At 33.6% G+C, this 22650-nt stretch overlaps 1 protein-coding gene across 5 annotated transcripts in view; it reads right to left on the bottom strand.

Annotated features, from left to right (window-relative positions):
• The window catches only part of MTMR2 (myotubularin related protein 2), a 120553-nt gene that overhangs the window by 40937 nt on the left and 56966 nt on the right, over window positions 1–22650 (bottom strand). For all 5 annotated transcript variants that reach the window (XM_074304461.1, XM_074304464.1, XM_074304465.1 and 2 more), the window contains 5 exons: window positions 9608–9683; window positions 6515–6609; window positions 6280–6390; window positions 4761–4862; window positions 3418–3501 (listed from right to left, as the gene is read on the bottom strand). In XM_074304461.1, the coding sequence (XP_074160562.1) occupies window positions 3418–3501; window positions 4761–4862; window positions 6280–6390; window positions 6515–6609; window positions 9608–9683 (468 nt within the window). The remainder of the gene's footprint in view (window positions 1–3417; window positions 3502–4760; window positions 4863–6279; window positions 6391–6514; window positions 6610–9607; window positions 9684–22650) is intronic.

Raw genomic sequence — 22650 nt, 5'->3', positions numbered from 1 at the left:
GCTGTGAGGTTTCATCTTGACAAGGATAGTGCCAACCAGGATGATAAGCTATGCTAGAAGCAGAACCAGTGGTCAGAGAGGTGCTGCCATTTGCAGGGCTTCTGTACCCATCTGGCTATTGATAGCAGCTGTTTAGCACCTATTCTGGTCCTTCTCTCCACAATGATTTCTCTCCTCATGGTAAGATTAAACTAGCACCAAGGAATAATTTGTAGCCTCTGGTTGCCAGAAGTTGTTTCTTCCTTTTCTTATCATACAGATGTTCCCTTAAGCAAAAGATAGCGGGCAGAGCTCTGAGGCTGTAACACTTATCACAGTCCATTTCTAGTTGGAATAAGGGACTGAGGCCAGCTGAAATAAGCAAACTGGCTTTTTCAATAGGACAGAGAATTCTGTCTCATTTATTTTCTACATTTCTCTTTCCCTGTCTTAGTGCTAGATAGCACAGGAAATAAAGCTTGGATCTGGAGTCAGGAAGAACTCAGTTCAAATTCCACCCAAGACATTTACTAGTTGTGTGACACCTAGCAAATGACTGTATGCCTCAGTTTCCTCATTTGTAAAATGGGATAGCAATAGCACCTACTTCACGAATTGTTACAAGGATAAAATGAGGAAATATTTGTAATTTTTGCAAACATTAAAGAACTATATAGATGCTAGTAATTTATTATTTCTTTGTGAACATTTGATTTGCAGTGTATGACAACCATATATGAAACTATGAACCACAGAACTAAATGATGATGAAAGAAAAATATAAATAATAGAGAGAATTAAGTATAGAAGATGAATACAATTGCCAGGATCCATTTTTTTTTTTTTTTTTTGCAATGGAAGTACTTGAACATACTTAGTTGAGGTGATTGCTCTGGAGAGGATTAAGAAATAAAGAGCAGGGCAGCTAGTTAATATAGTGAATAGAGAAGGAGAGAGTAAAAGGACCTGGACAAAAAGGAGGAAAAGAAGGAAGAGGAGGAGGAGGAGGAGGAGGAGGAGGAGGAGGAGGAGGAGGAGGAGGAGGAGGAGGAGGAGGAGGAGGAGGAGGAGGAGAAAGCAGTAACAGCAGTAGCATTTACAATATACTTTAAGGTCTGAAAAATATATTGTACATATTATTTCATTCAACAGAGTATACACAGAGAAAAATTAGTACTTTTAACTGTTTTAGGGCCTTACACTTTGCTCTTATTTTTTATGGGGAAAAACAGTAGCTGATACATGAGTTTGAAAGAGATCTATTGTCAATCCTTTATTAAGGACAGGCTGTCCTCATTCAATAGGAGTAGTCAAATATTCATTATTTTGTGTCATTTGTCTTACAAAAGAAACTAGTGACATGGAAAAATTCAACTTGAATACTATCTTGTTTCTACCTGAAGCCTTTCCTGATCTTTCCAGAAGCTGGTGAAATCTTCCCTAAATTACTTCATATTTATTTTGCATTCATTTATATTTGAACATGTTTCCTCCTAGAGATTATAAACTCCTTGAGGGCAGGAATTATTTCATTCTTGTATTTGTATATCCAAAATCTTAACGCAGGGCACATATTAGGCACTTAATAAATCCTTGTTAATCATATTATTTTCATTTGGTAGTCTTGTCTAGAAAACTTAATTTGCTGAATTCTTTTAATTACAGATCCTTTTGTTCACTGGTTCAGAGCTATCATTTGACAGAATACATATGAGAATATCTTTTGCAAATCAAGTCAACAAGCATTTATTAACTACTCACTATGTGCTAGGCACTACTCTAAGAAATGAGAATACAAATACAAGCAAAAAGGAAAAACATCCTTGCTCTCAAGAAACTTACAATTCTATGTTTGTGGCAGCCCTCTTTGTAGTGGCTAGAAACTGGAAACTACGTGGATGACCATCAATTGGAGAATGGCTGAATAAATTATATTATGGAATATTATTGTTCTGTAAGAAATGCCCAACAGGATGATTTCATAAAGGCCTGGAGAGACTTACATGAACTGATGCTGAGTGAAATGAGTAGGACCAGGAGACTGTTGTATACTTCAACAACAATACTATATGATGATCAATTTTGATAGATGTGGCCATTTTTGGCAATGAGATGAACCAAATCAATTCCAATAGAGCAGTAATGAACTGAACCAGCTACACCCAGCAAAAGAACTCTGGGAGATGACTATGAACCACTCCATAGAATTCCTAATCCTTCTAATTTTGTCCACCTGCATTTTGGATTTCCTTCACAGGCTAATTGTGTACTATTTCAAAGTCCAATTCTTTTTGTACAGCAAAACAAATGTTTGGACATGTATACAATATATTGTATACTTTTATTTATACTTTTAATTTATACTTTTAACATATTGATCATGTATTGGTCAACCTGCCATCTGGGGGAGGGGGGAAGGAGGGGAAAAATTAAAACAAAAGGTTTGGCAATTGTCAATGTTGTAAAGTTACCCATGCATATATCTGGTAAATAAAAACTATTAAATAAAAACAAAAATTTAAAAAAAAAGGAAGAAACTTACAATTCTAAGAGGAGAAGATAATACAGAAAAGAAATCTGTAAGGAAGTAGATGAGGGAAGTATCTGCTAGAGGACACACTGTCAAATCCTGAGAATGAGGAAGGGCTGATTTGGGCCCTTCCTCAAAATGTAAATTTCAGGAAGAACTCAACAATGGCAAATAAGGGCCATGAGCCAGGAAAGAAACGGAAACCCATGGAGACAAAGTCCAGAAAATGAAAAATGGCTGATCTGACGCTCAGAAAAGTTAGATGACTTGCCCATGATCACATGATCACACACATCAGAAGCCAGAGTCATACTCAGGTCTTCCTATTGCAAGCCTAATACTTTATCCACTATATCCTTCTTGTAATAACAAATAGCTATTTTGCTTAATGCCAGAGGACAGAATTAAGTCAAAAAGCTAGACGTAAAGAAGGAGGCAGAATAGGACTCAATTTAAGGGAAAATTTACAAATAATAAGAACCATCAAAAATTTAAATAGATATACTACCTCAACAAATAGTGAAGTCCTCCAGCCAGGAAGGTCTTCCTTTTGCCTAGATACCTACTTTTAGGGATATTTCAAAAAGTTATAGAAGATGGCCTCTGAGTTCCCTTCCCTTCCCTTCCCTTAATATTTCTCAGAATATAAATTATAGAATCAAAATAATCTAGGTGAACAATTCTGAATTTCAAAATCATATCTTTTAATCTAAAAACTGTGCAATATGTTTAAAGAACCATATTTGTTTTAAAACTTGGCTTAGGTCAACAAAGATTCACAGAAGATCTAGAAAAGCAGATAAAAATCTCTTGATGGGCCTAAATTATGGCCCAAGATTATTAGTTACTAGTTAAATGAAAAGTTTTTTATTGCATTAATCAAGTTCAAAATGAAGAGAAGCGCTTACCTGCCTTCGGTATTCCAAAAGAGGGTCATATAACTTCCATCCATTTTCTGAAAATATCTCTTTGTATTCAAATGCAAAGAGAGGCTATAAAAAGTAGTAATAGTAAATTTCTTATAAAAATTTACCATTTATCTTATTATAACAACTGCACATATGACAAACTTTTGCTCTTTTATCATCATTCTCAACACATCTTATCAGAAATACATAACAAGTATATCAAAAAGCATTTAGGTACTTGCCTTATTTTAGTACCTCTTGTTGAACTATAGAGACAAAAAGTTTGTAAAGTATCTTTTTTAAGTAATAAAAAGTGTGTAAAAAGGAATTTCTTTAAATTTAATGCATAACATCATAGGTGTTACAAATTTATTTAAGGAGATTATATGTTTAATGTAAACATTCTATCAAAAAGTATATAAATGGATACTTGTTTCTCATTTTTACTGTAACTTTAAAACTATGCACATTAGTTTTCATCTCAAAAAAACGCTGAAGAGAAAGATATTTCTATTTTTCTCTCAGAAAAAAATCCTCATTCAGGTTACACTCTGGTGGAAGTAAAACTGGATATCGGAATGGTCTGCCTATAAATCACAAGGTAAGATAAGCCCAAGTTTCTAGATAAGACCTGGAAAGGAGCTATCTATCCCTTACCTGAAGACTGACCACCTAAAGTTTGGAGGGCTCCTCATAAGATCGGCCACTCCAAGTTGAGAATGGAATAGCTGGAAATATTGAGGTGTCCTTGATAAAAATAGGGAAGAAAGGAAAAGGTTTTGGTTTGGGTGAATAAAATTTTTCTTTTGGACATGATGAGTCTGAAACTTTGAGATGTCTATAAGACAGAGTTAATTAAAGATGTCAAATAGCATTTGATGATATGGCTCTAAAATTCAGGAAAGAAACCAGGACTAAATATACAGACTTTGAGAGTCATCATATATAGTAATGATAACATGGTAGGTGATAGGATCTCTGATAAAGGGAATATAGAAAGAAAAAGCTTCAGAACAGAGCTGTGGTAGTTGCCCAAGATTAATGAAAAGAGACACTGATGTCATCTTAAACGCCAAAAAGGGAGTAGATATAAAAAAAAAAAACAAAAAAAAAAACAATACAACCCAGGGGAGAGAGAGTGACAGAGGTCAAAAAGGATAAGGACTGAGAAAACTCCATCAGATTTGGCAATCAATAGATTGTTATAATCTTGAAGATGATAGTAGTCGAGTGACAAAATCTATTAAGCTATTTTAATCTGTCAATAAAATCTACAAAAAATGGCATCACAAACTCTTAAAGTAATTACTATATGAATGTCTGTCACAGATGATACATCTTACCAAGTTATTGGATACAGGAAATGCATATTTCATTAGATTCTCAAAAATAGATCTTCTAGTTCGTCCCTCGGGCTTATGAGCAAACCGTAAATTCCGAATATCCTAGAAAAGATTTAGGAACTAAATCAGTTAAACAAAGCTTTAAAAACTGAAGCCTAGCATTCTAAATGATACAAATCAAAATCATGTAGTATTTTTTCTCATTAAGTCTCCCTAATGGGAATAGCTCCTTCAGGAGTCTCTCCCAATTCTTTTAACTTCTCTTGTACATTACATCCTCTCTGACATTCATTTTCAACAGTATTTTCTTTTCATCTAACATCCTCCTGATGGAATAGGGGGAACTGATACTATTTATGGATCTATTTCATTAATTCCATGCATAGCTTTATCCAATTCTAAAAATAGTTAAGCTAAAAATAGAAAGATTTTCAATTGCAGGTGGCAATGTTATTTTAGAGACAAAGGCGAGATCAGCTATAAAGTCAGACTGAGCCCCAAAATTAGGGATCACCTCAAACTATTGTCTTCAAGCAAGCATTTTTCACTCAGGTCAAAGCTCATGATTATGGTTGTCATAGATTGACACCTGCCCTGTAACTTAAAATATGATTGCTAATATAGTGATCCTTATATATTAACTTTTTGATCTTCAGAACAACCCTATGAAGAAGCTGTTGTTATCCCTATTTTACAAATGACTATATGTTATGTACTCTGGCCCATGTTATGGGCCAGAACTCTTGTAGTTGAAACAAGGATTCTTACAAGGTATTAAGTCAGTGGAATTGATAAGACAATGATTATCTAGTTTAGCATGGTGATTAACAGTTCTCTAGTTCAGTACATGTACTTAGTACTTAATATAGTTCCACAAGATTCACATCTATGATAATGTAATTAGAATAAAGCATATAAGCTGGGACAAACTTAGCCAGGGTCAGAGCCAAAGAAGACAAGAGGACTGGAGGCGGGACCTCAAGCTCTTGGAGCCAAAGAGAGACATTCACTCCACCTCACATCACCATGGTGGCTGTCCTACTGCTCCTCCCACTTAGATGAAGGCCTGTCTGAAAGGCCTCAAGAAAGCTAGCCTGGACCCCAAGCAGTTAACCTATCTAGTCCTTTCCATTTACCACTTTCTAGATCTCTCCTCATCACCTGGCAATTACATTAGAGCTGCTTGCACTGGACACTGCCCTTCTGTTGCGTTAAAAAGCCTATTTCTCCCTAATTGTAATCCCTTAGTACAAGAGTTCTGGCCCATAACAAGTACAAATCATATGAAAAAAGTTAAGTGATTAGCCTGGGCCACCATCTGCTGCTAAGTGTTTAAGGCCCTACCATGCTGCTTCTCTCTAATAATTATCAAAGAAGATTGAAAATATAAAATAGTATATATGGAGCATATTAAAAATACAACTCAATTATGTCATAAAGTAGATCTAAAATGGCTATTCTTATGAAATAATTTCAAATCAAAATTAACTCATTCACAAAGAAAGATAAGTAAACTTGCCTTGCAAACAGTTTCAAGTCCATAAGAGTTTTCACCTCGACTAGAAGCCCCACCAATTTTTTCTACTCTACTGATCACACCGAGTGAAGCATCTAAAACAAATGGAGGGTCCTGAGGGTTAGAGGGAGAAAAGCTATTATTCACTAAAACTGAGGGAAACAATTTTATATTCACTGCAAAACAAAATAATTTAATTAGAAACATCAAGATCAGGATTCTATTATATAAACCTTACCCTTTCCATGCTTTTGAAATATAACCGGTAATTTGTAACAGTCAAAGTTCCTCGTACAGCCCCAGTGAATGGGCATATATAAGTAACATCTTTGGCTGAAAATGAAAAAAGTTCACAAGTTATAATCATATGGATTTTTTAAAAATTCATTCTCAGACTTAAATGAATTGATATTAAGTGAGTAGAACCAAAACAACATTGTACACAGCAACAACAAGATTATGTGATGATTCTTCATACAATTCCCAATCCCTCTATTTTTGTCCGCCTGCATTTATGATTTCCTTCACAGGTTAATTGTACACTATTTCAAAGTCTAATTCTTTTTGTACGACAAAATAACTGTATGGACAAGTATACATATATTGCATTTAACTCATACTTTAACATGTTTAACATGTATTGGTCAAACTGCCATCTGGGAGAAGGTGGGGTAGGAGGGGAAAAATTGGAACAAAAAGTTTTGCGATTGTTAATGCTGAAAAATTACCCATGCATATATCTTGTAAATAAAAAGCTATAATAAAAAAAAGATTATGTGATGATCAACTAAGATGGACATGGCTGTTTTCAACAATGAGGTAATTCAGGCCAATTCTAATACACTTATAATGGAGAGAGCCATCTGCATCCAGAGAGAGGACAATGAGGACTGAATATAAATCACAACATAGTATTTTCATCTTTTTTTTGTTGTTGCTTGCTTTTTTTTCTCTCATTTTTTCCCTTTTGACTAATTTTTCTTATGCAACCTAATAAATGTAGAAATATTTAGAAAAAATGCACATATCTAATCTACACTAGATTATTTGCTGTCTAAGGGTGGTGAAAGGTGGGAAGGAAGTGAGAAGAATATGGAACACAAGGTTTGGTAAGGGTGAATGTTGAAAACTGTCTTTGAATATATTTTGAAAAATAAAAAGCTATTATAAAAAAATTCATTCTCATTGGTTCATGAACATAAAACTTAATGGGAGTCTGCTTTTTGTTCTTAAAGCACAAAGAATGGCCTTTCACTCAGAATCTTTATTAGCCAAAGTATCTTAAAAGTCTATATGGTCCAACCTTTCATTTGTGCAATCTCTTCCACAACAATTATGATATGTGGTTATCTAGTCTTTGCTATAACACTGCTTAATAAAGTTGATCATTCTATTGTTAAGACTATTATTTTTAAAATGAATTAAAATCTTATTTCTATTAATTGATCTTCACTACTAAACAAACTGTTAAACTAAACAAGTCTCATCTTTCTTTATGTATGTCATAGCCCTTCAAATATCTGAAGATAACTTATGTTTTCTCCTAGTCTAGCTTCAGTTTTGCCATTAATTTGATACAAAATACTGGTCAAGTCACAAATCACTCTGAGTTCCTATTTCTTCTTGCATAAAATGAAAAAGGTTCCAGAATTTTATCAAATGAGTTAGGTCTATGAAAGTTCTCCTCTGAAAACACTATGTGAAATGCAAAGTTTTATTTATGAATGATGATAATATGAATAAAGTCATACTTTTACACTTAATCTTGGCATGGAAGTTACCTTAGGTTCTCAAAAATTATAGCAAGAGAACCAAGCTCCAATAATTCTTATTAAGCTGGTAATGTTTGGCAATGGTCTGTGTGTCATTCATCAAGGACAACCCTGAATAAATGTCAAGAGCCTTTTTCCCAAAAAGTTGACCAGATAAATTTTTGAGGGAAATCCAATTTGTGTCAGTGAAAAGGGAATCATATCTTTCAAATGCTCAAAATCCCATTACCTAATTAATTTTACTACCACACATTGTTGAATTTAGTCTACTTTTTTACTTCTGTTTTCTCCATCAAGAAGAATGATTATTGGGCTGGGAAGCATAGAACAAAAATGGCTAGCAGGGAAAACTACAGATGAGTAGAAAATGAGAATCTAATCTCAAGGACTTCAAATTACTTAGCCTGCACCTTAACAGATGAAAGAATTCACAGGAATTATTCTTGGATAAACTGTCAGTAATTTTTAAAGAAACATGAATATGGGCAAATGATTAAAGGAGCAAAAATATCCAAAGTCTATTTTATGTAAATTTCTATGTAGGCATATATTTTTAAAAATATGTAATTTTGTAATGCTTATAAATTTGATCCTCTTAGTTTAACTCATAATTCTAGCTTTTTGACATTTTTTTTATCCCATTTCTGTCATGTGCAAATTTGATATGCAGCTAAGGAAATCATATACTCTCTCTCTTCTTTTCAATTTTCTTTTCTTCCTGTTGTATCCCATACAGAATTAGGCAATTTAATAAATGCTTTTTACAAAATGACAATGAATACATCATGTATGGTCCTGCTTCAGCTGAGAAATAAGAAAAACCTCATTTTCCCCTAATACAGATATTTTATTTTACCAAAGCTAATTTACAGAATTACCCAGGATATAACAAGTAAAGTAAAAGCACTGAAGTTACATGGTGGTTTAGATCTCTTTTCCAGTCAAAGATGTAAAGTGAATATTCTTTTAATAAAATACTGAATTAACTCCCATCCAAAAAGTCTAGGTAGCTAAAAATGGAGAGTGAATATTTTCTTCTAATAAATTAGATAATGCAGTTTTCTGAGAAAAGAAAACAAAGGGAAGGGTATAAATAAGAAAGGAGCAGTAAAAGACAGTGACAACTAGTATCTAAGGTACCTTAGCTCAAAGTTAGAATCCACCATTTTGGTCAAGATTTCAACAATGGTCTTTTCGATCTCAATTATGTCAGAAAGTCTGGCTACCTTCAAAGAAAGCAAAGCAACCAAAAGGGGAGGCAGAGCATAATCCAACTTTTCTATTTTCTAATAGTTTTAACATGATAAATATGGATAGGCCGAAGTATGGGCTCATTGGCTATATTATTAAGTTGAAAATATTACTATTAGTTAATTGTGGTATTTCTGTGACAGTGGAGTCATTCTCTGTATTCTGAGGATATAAATAAAATTACATATATATATATATATATATATATATACACATATATATATATATAAAGTGCTTTGCAAAACTTCAAATACTGTATGTTAATCAATCAAAAAAATGTAAAATTTATAAAAGCCATCTTTACATACCCATGTCTTTAATATTTTCTCCTGGAAGCAAAGGTGGTTCTTCCATTTCTGCTAATTTGTTAGTTTCCCTCAGGACCTGGATCAAAAAGGTAGATAAAGGAAAGCAAGAAACATTGATACTTACAATATTTAAAATTTTGACAAAATTTTCATGTTAATCCCTAAGGATTTTTTTGTTTATTTGTTCTCTTTCCCCTCCTTTCTTTTTGGTTGTTCCTTTGGTTGGTTCTATTTACCACTCCAAAACTGGTTTAAGATCTCTATTTGATCTTCTGCTATTTGGGATATTTTAATTTTTGAAATTATTCCTCCTTTGTGTTCTCAGTTTTATTAGCATATAAGTATATATGTGTATATATACATACACACATATACTGATAATTCTTTTTCTCCAGGTTTTGTTGTTGTGATTTCATCTGGTTCACTTGCTATTTTGCTGATGTGATTGTCAGCTTCTTTTTAATCAGATTGGTAAAAACTTTTCAATTTCCTATCTTTTGAAAGAATTAGCTTTTAGTTTTATCAACTCCATAGTATTTTTTATTTCCAGTTTATGTATTTCTCCTCTGATTTTTTATATTTCTTCTTTTTTGTTTGTTTTTTACTTGTTGGCTTTCTAATTTTAAAAAATGCATTTTCAGTTATCCTCTCATTCTGTTTTGTTAATGTACATTTGCAGGGATATAATTTTTCCCCTAAGGAGAAATATATCAAGAATTTTAATTTTCAAAAATTTTCTTTCACAAAATTATTGTCTCTATGACAGATAATTTAACCCAGTCATTATGTAGGATTTCACTGTTAAATTTCCACTTGAGTCTCTGTCTCTTATTGGTAAGTCCTGAACTGAATACAATTTTTATTGCAATATGGTCTGCAAAGTATGTGTTTACATATCTTTTTTATACTGGTTTGCAATATCTATTGCATGGTTAGCTTTTACAAAAGTTCCATGTGATGCTGAGAAATAGATATATTCTTTACCAATCTTTTTTAGAAGATGCCATAAGTCCTTTTCATTCTAATTTCTCTAGCATTTTCTTCAATTCAATATTTTTGCTTTTATTTATTTTTCTGTTAGATTTATACATAACTAAGAGAAGGCACTAGGACAGAATAACAAAAAAGAAATAATCCCTGCCATCAAGAAATTTACCTTCCATTGTGAAGGAATTATTTGAATGCAGATAACTAAATATAAAACATATTTAAAGTAAGTGAAGGAGGAAGAGAGTTATTAGTTGGGAAAATTAGCATTGGTCCTATATGGAAGCACTTGAAATGAGTCTTAAAAGGAAGCTAAACATGCCAAAGGTGAAAGTAAAGATGGTTTCCTGGTATGATGGAAGGAGAGGTACAGGCTGTGCAACAAAGGCAAGAAATGAAATGTCATGTATTGCAAAGGTCAGTGTCATGTAAGTTGTAAATGTCACGTATGTAAGAATAAAAACTGCCTATTTGGCTAGAAATCAGAGTGTACAAAGCAGAGTAATATGTAACAAGCCTAAAAAACTTGGCTAGGTTCAGATTATGAAGAGCTTTAAGTATCAAAAAGGTTGTTACATTTAAGCCTAAAGAAAAGTGGGAGCCACTGGTACTTTCTTAACAGAGTAGCAACCTGGTCAAACCTAGGCTTAAAAAAGGCAATTTGGTATCTGTGTGAATGATGAGTTACAGGGGAGAATGTCTGGAGGCAAAAAAAAAAAAAAAAAAAAAACAGAAGTTTACTACAATAGTCCATGCAAGAGGAAGAGGGAGGGTCTAGAGCTGAGAGAAATATTAAACATATTTTAGGACAAAAGAAGAATCCAAAAAGATCTCAGCAATAGCATGAATCTAAGAAAATAAAATTGGATAAGTTACTTACAAACTTTGATCCAAAACTCAATAATGAAAATAGTTAATAAAAACCAATTAATCAAGAAATACAGAAAGCATTATGGTGTACTAGCTTTAAGTCAAACAGACCAGTCTATCAATTAAAATTTATTAAGTACCTACTATGTCCCAGGTAGTTTTAAATACTGGAAAAAAGACAAAAGACAGACCTTGCCTCAGGGAGCTTATACTCTTAAAACCATTTACAAGATAAACACAGGAAATAATAGAGGGGAACACACTAGAATTATTAAGAGGGTTTAGGAAAGGATTCCTTTAGATGGGATTCTGTTGTTTGTTCTTTCTGCTCAAAGAGGACTATGACATCAGAGAAAGGATGCCTTGACCTGCAAGTCAGATTTTAGTGAGGAAGGGCTATGCAAGGTTACACGCTTCACTTTCCCCTCCAGAATTAGCTGGGTCCACTGACCAGATATAGAACAGGATGCCTGAAGACAGTGCTGGATACAGAGGGAGACCTTGGCCTTTTTAAGCTACTTTAAGGAAGATCAACAAGTCTCAATTTGACTGAGGCTGTAACACCCATTCAGTGATCAAGGTAAGAATAGAGGCAAGAAATGGCCTCTTTTACATAGTTACACACACACACACACACACACACACACACACACACACACACACACACACAAAATCAATCTGGGGAGAGAAGATCCTCAGGATTTATTATTTACATTCACTTTAAGCCAATCAGAGTCCAAACAATGACCAATTGAACGTTATCCTGGGACATATTGTTGTCCAATTAACAGGAGCCAGAGTGAAATAGGTTTAAGGCATGGTCCTTAAGAAGGAAATCTAGCTGGTAACCCCCAAGATGTCTTGGGAGGTTTCAGGGATCTTTGGGGAGGGAGGGAAAAAGAGATGGAACCTGGAGAAAGGTGTAGAGAGCTTTATAAAAGATATGAATGGACAGTTTTTTTTTTAATTTTTTTTATTATCTATTTTTTATAATATTATCCCTTGTATTCATTTTTCCAAATTATTCCCCCCTCCCTCTACTCCCTCCCCCCGATGACAGGCAATCCCATACATTTTACATGTGTTACAATATAACCTAGATACAATACATGTGTGTAAATACCATTTTCTTGTTGCACAATAAGCATTAGAATCCGAAGGTACATGTAACCTGGGCAGACAGATATTAGTGCTAACAATTTACATTCACTTCCCAGTGTTTCTTCTCTGGGTGTAGCTACCTCTGTCCATCATTGATCAACTGGAAGTGAGTTGGCTCTTCTTTATGTTGAAGATTTCCACTTCCATCAGAATACATCCTCATACAGTATTGTTGTTGAAGTGTACAGTGATCTTCTGGTTCTGCTCATTTCACTCAGCATCACTTCATGCAAGTCTCTCCAGGCCTCTCTGTATTCCTCCTGCTGGTCATTTCTTACAGAGCAATAATATTCTATAACCTTCATATACCATAATTTACCCAACCATTCTCCAACTGATGGACATCCAATGAATGGACAGTTTTTCTACAGGGAATGAAAAATTGCCCTAATAACTGTCAAATGTATATTGCTGCTGTTCTTACTTCAGTAAGAAAAGCATTACCAAAAAATAATGTTATTACATTACATGGATAATATTTGCACCCGAGTAGCAAATATTAGTAGCATGTTTACAAAAGACCATAGAAACACTAAGGAACTACAAATTGCACATAGCTCCAGAAAAAATTTCAAAGGCATGCTCCTTTTCAATATTTAGGATATGATGTATATCCTAAGGTGCTTACAGTACAAAAACTTTCCTTAAGAACAGAGAAGTTGAACACCTTAAATGACTTTCAGAAATTGATAGGAAAAATGGATGAGCTAGGGTTAGGCTTGACTACCTATCAATTACAATCATTATATGACATTTTAAGGGAAGACTGTGCTTCAAACTCATCACACCAGCTTACAAAAGAAGCTCAAGAGGCTTGAGAGAAGTTGAACTGACTTTATCCAATGTGGTTGAAAGAGTCACTCAAAAACCCTTGGAAATATCAGTTTTTGCTACACAAGAGGCACCCACAGCAGTCCTTCATCAGGGAGACAGTATGATAGAGTGGGTAAACCTCCCACCACAGCACAAACAGAACAAAGCCTTACTCCTTACCCAGTGCTTATGGCTAGAATTTTACTAAAGACCATTAAGCAAGCAGTACAATTATCTGGGATAAGACCTAACAAGATATACATCTTTTATACTAATGCAAATTAATGTATGCTGTGAAACCGTCCCAGAGTGGCAAATTTTATTGGTCACAGCTCCAAATTTTACACACGGGTCTCCATTAAAGATAACCTGACTATTACATAATTGGCAATGGATTCTTGAAGAAAAGGTTTCTAAAGTTCCTCTTAAAGGACCAACTATCTTTAGAGATGCATACAAACATAACATTTGTGTTGTATACTCTCATGACTTAACTATAAAGAGAGTAGTCAGAACTCTTTTCAGTCCACTCAGCAGAATGAATTGTATGCAATCACGCTAGCTCTTATTTATTATCCAGGAGATATAAATATAATATCTGATTTGGTCTATTCAGTAGGTATGGTACAAAGAATTTACCACAGAACTTTCAGGTAGATAAAAATAGCAAAATGCTATAGGTGATATCTTTTGGCTTACACATAAATTGGATTAAATGACACAGAATTGCATGAAGTCTTCAATCTCATTCTTTCTTCCTGGCATCAAAGTCCAGTGGCAAATAAAAGTTAATTTGACTGTCAATGGTTTAGGATGACTTTATGTCTTCAATGTCTAACCAGACTCTAAGCACTCCATAATACCTGCTTGAGCCATCTTCATGGCTATAGGAACAAATTGCTCTCATCCTCCCATTCTATCAGGGAAATCTTTACATACTTGGGTAGATACCCCCATAACTCTCTTAAATGTCTGAGATTTCTTTATTATCCTCAACCTGGTTTAGTCTGTCTGCCAAAATGGCTACTATGCATGCTATATACTAATTAGAGCCACAGGTGTGAGTTAAGTAGACACCAAAGTTGGAAAGCAGCTATGAAATGGGCTTGATAGCCCTCACATCAGAAGTAGTAGCCTTCCCTGAGGAAGTCATTATCACTGGATCAAAGAGGACATAATGAAGAGTAAAGAAAAAGAAGACTGAAAAGGTAGGAGGGGACTAAGTTATGAAGGGCTTTGAAGCCAAAAAGAGAATTTTGCATTCAATCCTAATACAATAGAGAGCCACTGGAATTTATTGAGAATGGAGGAGGACTGGATAAGATCAGATCTGTGCCTTAGGAAAATTATTTTAGTGGCTTTACGGAAGACAGGGTAGAGTGGGGAAAGACTTAAGGCAGGCAAATCCACTGACAGGGTATTAGAATAATCCAAATATGATATGATGAGGGCCTCTACCAGAGTGGAAGCAGCCTCATAGGAGAAAAAGGGATGCATTCAAAAGATGTTTCAAAAGTAAAATCAACAGCTCTTGGCAATAGCTTGAATAGGGAGGGTTAGAGGTGAGGGATGGGAGGGTAAGAGACAGTAAGGAGTACAGGATGACTCCTAGATTGTGAGCCTGATGGACTAGGAGGATATTATTGCCTTCTACAATAAGGGCAGGAGAGATGAATATAAAATATATTAAGTTCCATTTTATACATATTGAGTTTGAGATGTCTTCTGAACAACTAGTTTGGGATATCCAAAAGCAGTTGGAAATCTATCTAAAAGTACAGAGGAACCAGTTTTAGAGATCTATGGTTTGAGTAGAAAATTAGGTTTTCAAATGACCTTTAAGAATTGAGATGTAAGAAGTTGATTTGATGGCTATATAAATAATGGATGATATAGGGGAAAAGATGTTCTAATAGGTTTTTTCATAAGAGCCCTGTATTAAGGATAAGCTAGCAGGAATGGGATATAAGCATGCTTATCAAAGAAATAATAACAGAATTTGACCCTAATTAAATATCAGGATTAGTACCTTGTAATAGATAAGTCACTAGAACTGAAATAAAAAAGAACTGAATTTGAATAGTGCCTCACATTTATTAGTTGCATAACCATAGATGGATAAGTCATTAACTTTTTGATGCTCAGTTTTCTCATTAATGATATGGGGATATTAATACCTATATTATCTACTTCAAATAGTTTTTATGAAACACAAGATAATATATATTAGGAAGCTCTGCAAATCTATACAAATTCCAATAATTATTATTATGACTAAAAATGAGAGAAAGGCAAATAAAAGGGAAGAATCAAAGATGATTTGCATGATGGGGAAAATAGATTTCTTTGAAGGAAAAAGTCGAGAGCAAGAAAAAAAAAATCAATAATTACAATACAAGCCAAATTTTCATTTATTTACATTATTTAGCTATAAATTATGCCAGAAAAGATAATATTCAAAAGTATTTATCTATTAAACTGAATTCTATCATATTATGTTTCCAAGATGCTAAACTATGAACCTTAAATTAGGTTTAGTAATAACTATTCTAGTACTAGATAGCGCTTATAAATGCCCATTAAGGAATATTCTCTTTTACATCAAGTTTCTTCCTTTTATGCATCTTCTCTCATATCAGAGAGACAATTTCCACATGAACTAACCCAATATGGCAACAATTTTCAATACTATAGAAGTTACCTAAAAGGGTTATTTTTATAACCTTTACAAAAATTCCTAGGAGGGCTTTATAAGTAGAGTTCAAAAATGCTTTTTTCCCCCTAGCAGTAGCTATTGAAAAAATAGCAAAAGAACTACAATATTGTTCATTCTAATGTAAATATAATTTGAAATGAATGACATCTCTATTTTGAAATTGGAGAAATCCTCAAATATTTTGATTTAAAAAAAGCTTAATATTTTATTTGTGAAAGACATAGCAAGAAATGTGGGAGTCTATGGAGACAGAAGGAATATAGAAAATATTCTTTTCATTATAATTCTTGCTTGGAATACTGAAAAACCATAGGAACTGCATACACTGAAACAGTATAAAAACCAAATCCAATCTATGCCAGGAAATGAGAATTCAACATTTGGAGGGAAAAATTGTTTTCATCAATAAAATTCATTTAAAAAAACAAAAATCTTAATTTTATTAATAATAGAAAGTGAAAAGGCCTTTAGCAAAATGCCACAATTATTTGTTTACAATAAAAGAATATGGACATGGAAGGACCATTCTATAATATGATCAAAAGTATATATATAAACCAAAAGCTACCATGATTTGCAATGGAGAAACACAAAAACTTTCTTAATAGTTTAAGTTCATTAGTAAAGCAAGAAAGTTTCTTTCTCACTACTTTTTTAACATAGGTTAAGAAATATCTAGCTACACACTACTGAGACTGTATCCCAAAGGGATCATAAAAGAGGAGAAAGGACCCCCAAGTGTAAAAATATTTGTAGCAGCTCTTTTTATGGTAGCCAAGAATTGGAAATTGAGTAGTGCCCATCAGTTGGGGAATGATTCAATAAATTGACATATATGAATGTAATGCGATATTACTATTCTATAAGAATTGATGAGCAGGCTGATTTCAGAAAATCCTAGAAAGACTTACAAGATGATAAGTGACCTTAGCAGAACCAGGAAAACAGTGTACACAGTAACAGAAAGATTATGTGATCAGGTATGACAGACTCAGCTCTTCTCAGCAACACATTGACCCAAGACAATTCCAACAGACTTGGTTCGGAAAATGCCATCAATATCCACTGAGAGAACTATAGTTCCTGAATGTCTAAGCATATTATTTTTACATTTTTTGTTGTTTATTTTTTTTCCTTGCGGTTTTCCCCTTTTGTTTTAATTTTTCTTTCACAACATGACTGATAAGGTAATATGTTTAAAATTATTGCAAAGGTATAACCTGTATCAGATTGCTTGCTGTCTTGGGGAGGGAGAAGGTAAAAGAGGGAGGAAGATTTGTAACTCAATGTCTTACAAAAATTAACTTTATAAATAATTGGAAAAATATTATTTAAAAAGAAAAAGAAAAAAAAGTAAACACCTAGCTACACCAAAAAATCCTGGTTACAGACATCTATATCCAGATTATAGTCCCTCCTTCTTCAAAAATCAACATCTCATATTTGTTCTAATACCTACCCATGTAATTAAAGACCTTAATACACATACAGATGTCTCTTCTAAGAATCTAGTTTCTTGGTCAAATAGATCCAAAATAACGATTATATTATTCTTCATCTCATTATCCAAAATATGCATTCTGCCTCCACTATCTAAACTCTGAAATTTCCTATTCTAATCACAATCTTTTATCTTAACATCTCTCTCTTCTGACTCAATCTGGAAAATAATTAATTCTCACCATGACTTCCCTCCCTGATAAGAACCATTTTCCAACTTTTGTTATCTTTATAATTACATATTTTTCTCTATCTTTGAGCACTCCACCATTTTGTTCTACCATTTTCCTAGGTACTTGGGATATAAATTTTTTTCCTAATTTTTTGAGATACTCTCTGACCTAAATTAGATGCTTATACTCTAATGAGATTATACAACATATTCATAGATAATATATGTTATATTTAAATAAGGAAAAGGGGGAAAGGAGGTAAAGAAGAATCTTGAGCCCAGAAAAGACCTGGGTATTCCAAGAGGGGAAATAAAGAAGGGAAAGCATTCTATGAATGTAGGAAAGTCTTTGCAAAATCATGGAGCCAGGAAATGGAATGCCATATAAGAAGGAAGAGAAGAACAGCAAGAATAGTTTGGCTAGAAATAGACTGGATAAAACTATAATTGGTCAGCTCAGAAAAACAGCCTTTAATCATATTATGAAGGGTTTAAATATGCCAAAGACCTTCCATCAGCATGTGATTTTAGATTCAGTCACTTAACCTTTCTAGATCTAAGTTTCCTCATTTGTAAAAATGAAAACACTGGAAGAGATAATATTTTGAGACTCTTTCAAGTCTTGATTTTACATTCATAGTTTACCATGAGTCTGTCTCTATAATCTAACAAATCAAGTTCTAAAGTGTCTGTCTAAAAAAAGTCCTCTAAATTTGCCCCATTCTAGCCAACCAATTCCAATGCACAACATTCACTTCAGGAGAAATATCTATTGACTGTTCATTGTGATCATTTATGCTAAGGCTTTTCCTTTTAAGGCTGTGTAATGTAACAGAAAAAGTACTAGACTATTGGTGTTGAAATACATTTACAAGATTAAGACAAAAGACCTGAATTCTAATTCCAGTTGTCATTTTACTGCTGTGTCACTTTCGATAGGAGATTCAACCTTCATTGGCTTCATTTTCCTTCTCTGTAAAATTAAGTCCCTTCCAGCCCTAAAATTCTGACTTTATGATACCTAGAATGTCTTTCTTCTTTTCCTTCTCTATAAAATGAAGGGAATAGAATAAATGTTCTTTGAGGTCCCTTTAAGACCCTAAAATTCTATGGCTTTATGGTATCTAAAATGTTTTCCTTCTCTTCTGTCAGAGCAAGAGAAAAAACAGTGCAACTGAAATATGTAAAGATGTTAGAGCTGAGGTGGTAAGAAAATAAAATTGCTCAGTTTTTGCTAGCCTACAATCAGTCAGCATATTTAAGTTACAGGGCTAGTGAACTGGAATAAGTAACAGTTTAAATGATAGGGTCAGGGTCCAAAAATATCTGTAGAGATTTGAACAATGAAATCATTGGGATACACTGAAACTTATTCTATAAAGTCCTATGCTTGGGTTCAAAAAAATTAAGTAGACTAGTTTGATAAGGGGAAAAAATAAGCAGACTAGAGTTTGTGTGAAAAAAATCTGAAAATTTAAGAGACTAGAACGAGTCAATATGAGTCAGGCATGAAAAAAAACCTATACTACATAATAAGTTGTTTTAAAATGGACTTAGTCCAGAATGAAGAAAGTAATGGTCTCATTCTAATATGTCTAAATCAGAATGCAACTGCAGCATTGTAATGAACTTGGGGTATCATATTTTAGGAAGTATGAGAAATAGCAAACAGCTATGTTTCCATAGGAGGAAAATGGAAAGTCTGAAACCGGAAGTAGTGAAAGAAGGGAGCAAGGGAGCATCTAAAACCAGCTGAAGCTAGGTAAAACTATACAAAACAAAGTAGTTTAAAAAAAAAAAAAAAGCTGAAAATAGGACAAAAGCCATAGCTTAACTAGAGTATACATGCTTAATTACTTCACAAATAGTAACCTCTTTTCCATAGAAGGAGTTAAAGCTCATTTTTAAAGTCATAAAATGTATGTAACATGAGGGGGAACATATTAAGGGAGTGCACCTTGTAGGAGGATTAGGAAAAAATGTTCATCTTCCTAGCAAGAAGAGAGATGAGGGAGGGATTTCATGGCCAGGATCAGGAATAAAAGACTATGCTCTTACTCCTGAAATATATGTGTGAGCTCATTTTGAGTTTTCATACCCACTTCCAGCAAGAACATATTAAAAGTTAGTAAACTCTTTCACTTACGCTGAAGTTGTACATTTACTGTGCCCTTATTTGGATTTCAGAATTTTGTTTCCTACAGAAGAATATTGACAAACTACAGAGCTTCCAAAACAGGACAAGCAAATTGATAAGGATTCTCAAAACTATGTTATATAATAAGCATTAGTTGAAGGAACTAGAAGAGTTTAACTTGAAGGACATGATGGGAGTGGTTTTTAAATATTTTAAGTTCCAAAAAGAAGGATCATAGATAGAAGAGTATACTTTTTCTACTTGGCCCCAGAAGGCAGAATTATGAAGAATAAATGGGGGAAAACTAGAAGGGCAGATGGACATACAATACAAAGACATACTTGCTAACAAGAGCTCTCTCAAAGTAGGTAGGTGGCCTCAGAAATAGTGGATTTCTAGAAGGCTAGAAGAAGATAATAACTACGTATTCAAATAGTTGCCATGTAAGCCAATTCAATGTCCACATCTCTTTTCATTCTTTTCTCTCTATACATGCTATCTCTATCATAAACCCTAGGCCTCTTGGTCTATCTCCAACTGTTTTCCTTTCCAAACCATTCTCTACAAAACTGCCAAAATACTTTTTCCTGAACCAGAGGTCTTACAACAGCATTTCTTTGCTCAAAAATCTTCAGTGGCTCCTTATTGCCTTTAAGATAAAAATATAAATTCCCTAATCTGACATTTAAGGCCATTCATAATCTGAATTCAACCAGCTTTTACTTGTTATTTTCTATGACTCCTCATTACCACTCTACATTCCAGCCAAACTCAATCACCTGCTTGTCTTTGACTTGACATGTCATCTCCTAAATCTGAAAATTCATATAGACCTCTACCCAGCTCTTGACTATCACTACCACTTCCCATCCAGCACAGGTAAAAAGTGAAAAGATGAAGAGTCAGAAGATAGACTGTTGTGTACAAAGAACAGCAAATAAACTAGTTTAGCAAAAGGACAGAGATTAAGTAGAAGAGAAAAGGAATAAGGCAGGTCTATTTGATACTGGGTTAACAAGGAGTCACAAGTCACATCACCATTACTGCTACCTTGACCATCATTTCCCCTCTGTTCCAGATGGAGACAGATCAGATCTTGAGCCCAAAAAACCCTGGAGCAAGAAAGAAGAGGAACATTAACATAATCAACCTCCACTTTAGAAAAATCACTTTGTTATAGAAGGTGGATTGGGAAGAAACTTGAAGCAGGAGATCAATTTAAAGTCTACAAAAATCCAGCCTTAAGGTAATAAGGTCTATACCAGAATGATGGCTATGTAAGTGAAAAGAAGGGAAATGGATAAGAGATGTTATTTAGGTAGAAATGACAATCTTTGACAACAGATTAGGTATGTGGGATGAGGAAGAGTGAGAAGTGCAGTTTAAATCTGGGTGATCTAATAAACAAGTTGATAAGAGGAAAAGACTGGAAGAGAGAAAATAAAGAGTTTTATTTTGAACACATTAGAATGTGAGTTTCTTGAGGGCTGGGATTCTGGTTTTGCCTTTCTTTATATCTCTAACACTTAACACAATTGTCTACTATTGACTAACAAATTTAAGATATTTATGGAACAACCTAGGGTACTATCTGAGGGTACTAAGAAGTTAAATGACTTGCACATGAACTTATTGTCTCCAAGTTTAGTCTTAGCATATACATCCTTCCAAGAAGGCCTTCTTGTTCCAAAAATTCTCTAACAATAAGGTATAGGCAAGCTTCTTGACTGCATTAATGAGGGGATTTCTATACCTGGAGTTCCATTCAGATTAAATTATAGCTCTGAATCAATTAATCAATCAACAAACATTTATTAAGTACCTACTATATACTAGGCATGATGCCAAGCACTAGGTTAACAAAAAAGAAACAAAAGATTGTATTCTTCTTAAGAAGTCACAATCCAATGAATTACAATAATGATAATATGATAAAAATAAACTCTCCTTTAAGGTCTCTGGTCCAATTTCTCATTTTTATTTTTTTATATAAATTATCTAGTTTTAATGGCTTTATCTGAAAGTAATTTCATAGCCCTTCTTTCCTCCTTTGTGACAAAGAAAGCAATTAAGCAAAAACATTCTGTGATAGAAATCTTTCTGACATGAATGCAAATATTCTGTCCTAATCATCTCTTACCCTGCAATAAGGAAGTTTGTTTCATTATCTATTTTATGGGACCATCATTGGTTTTTCAATTACTTAAGAGTTAAATTTCTTGTTAGTGAATTTTTTTCATGTACATTGTTTCAGGCTTTATGTATATATTGCTTAGTTTTACTAAGCAACATTTCATAGATATCTTGTTTCTTTGAATTTTTAATATTTATCATTTCTAACTGGATAATAATGATTTATTATATTTATTATATAATACTATTAGCATAGTATTTACAACCATTCTTCAATCCATTAGTTCATCATAAATTAAGTGCTTATAGGCTTAGTTGAGCATATTTTACTATAGTAATATAAAATTGTAGAAATGATCCAGAGGCAGCTTAGACAAACCACAAAATACTATCTTTGTTGCAATCATTAGGTGTCTCACATTTTTTTCTCAGACCATATTGATAATGGTGGTGATAACTTTTTTAAAATTCTGGGGCAATTTCTCAGTTTTTCCATATTCAAGCAAAATCTGTATCCTAAAAGTTTCCAATTCTTTCTACCTAAAAATTTTGTC

This window comes from Sminthopsis crassicaudata, chromosome 3, assembly GCF_048593235.1.
Source record: "Sminthopsis crassicaudata isolate SCR6 chromosome 3, ASM4859323v1, whole genome shotgun sequence".
Classification (NCBI taxonomy): Eukaryota; Metazoa; Chordata; class Mammalia; order Dasyuromorphia; family Dasyuridae; genus Sminthopsis; species Sminthopsis crassicaudata.
This window is presented reverse-complemented; position numbering and strand designations above follow the sequence as displayed.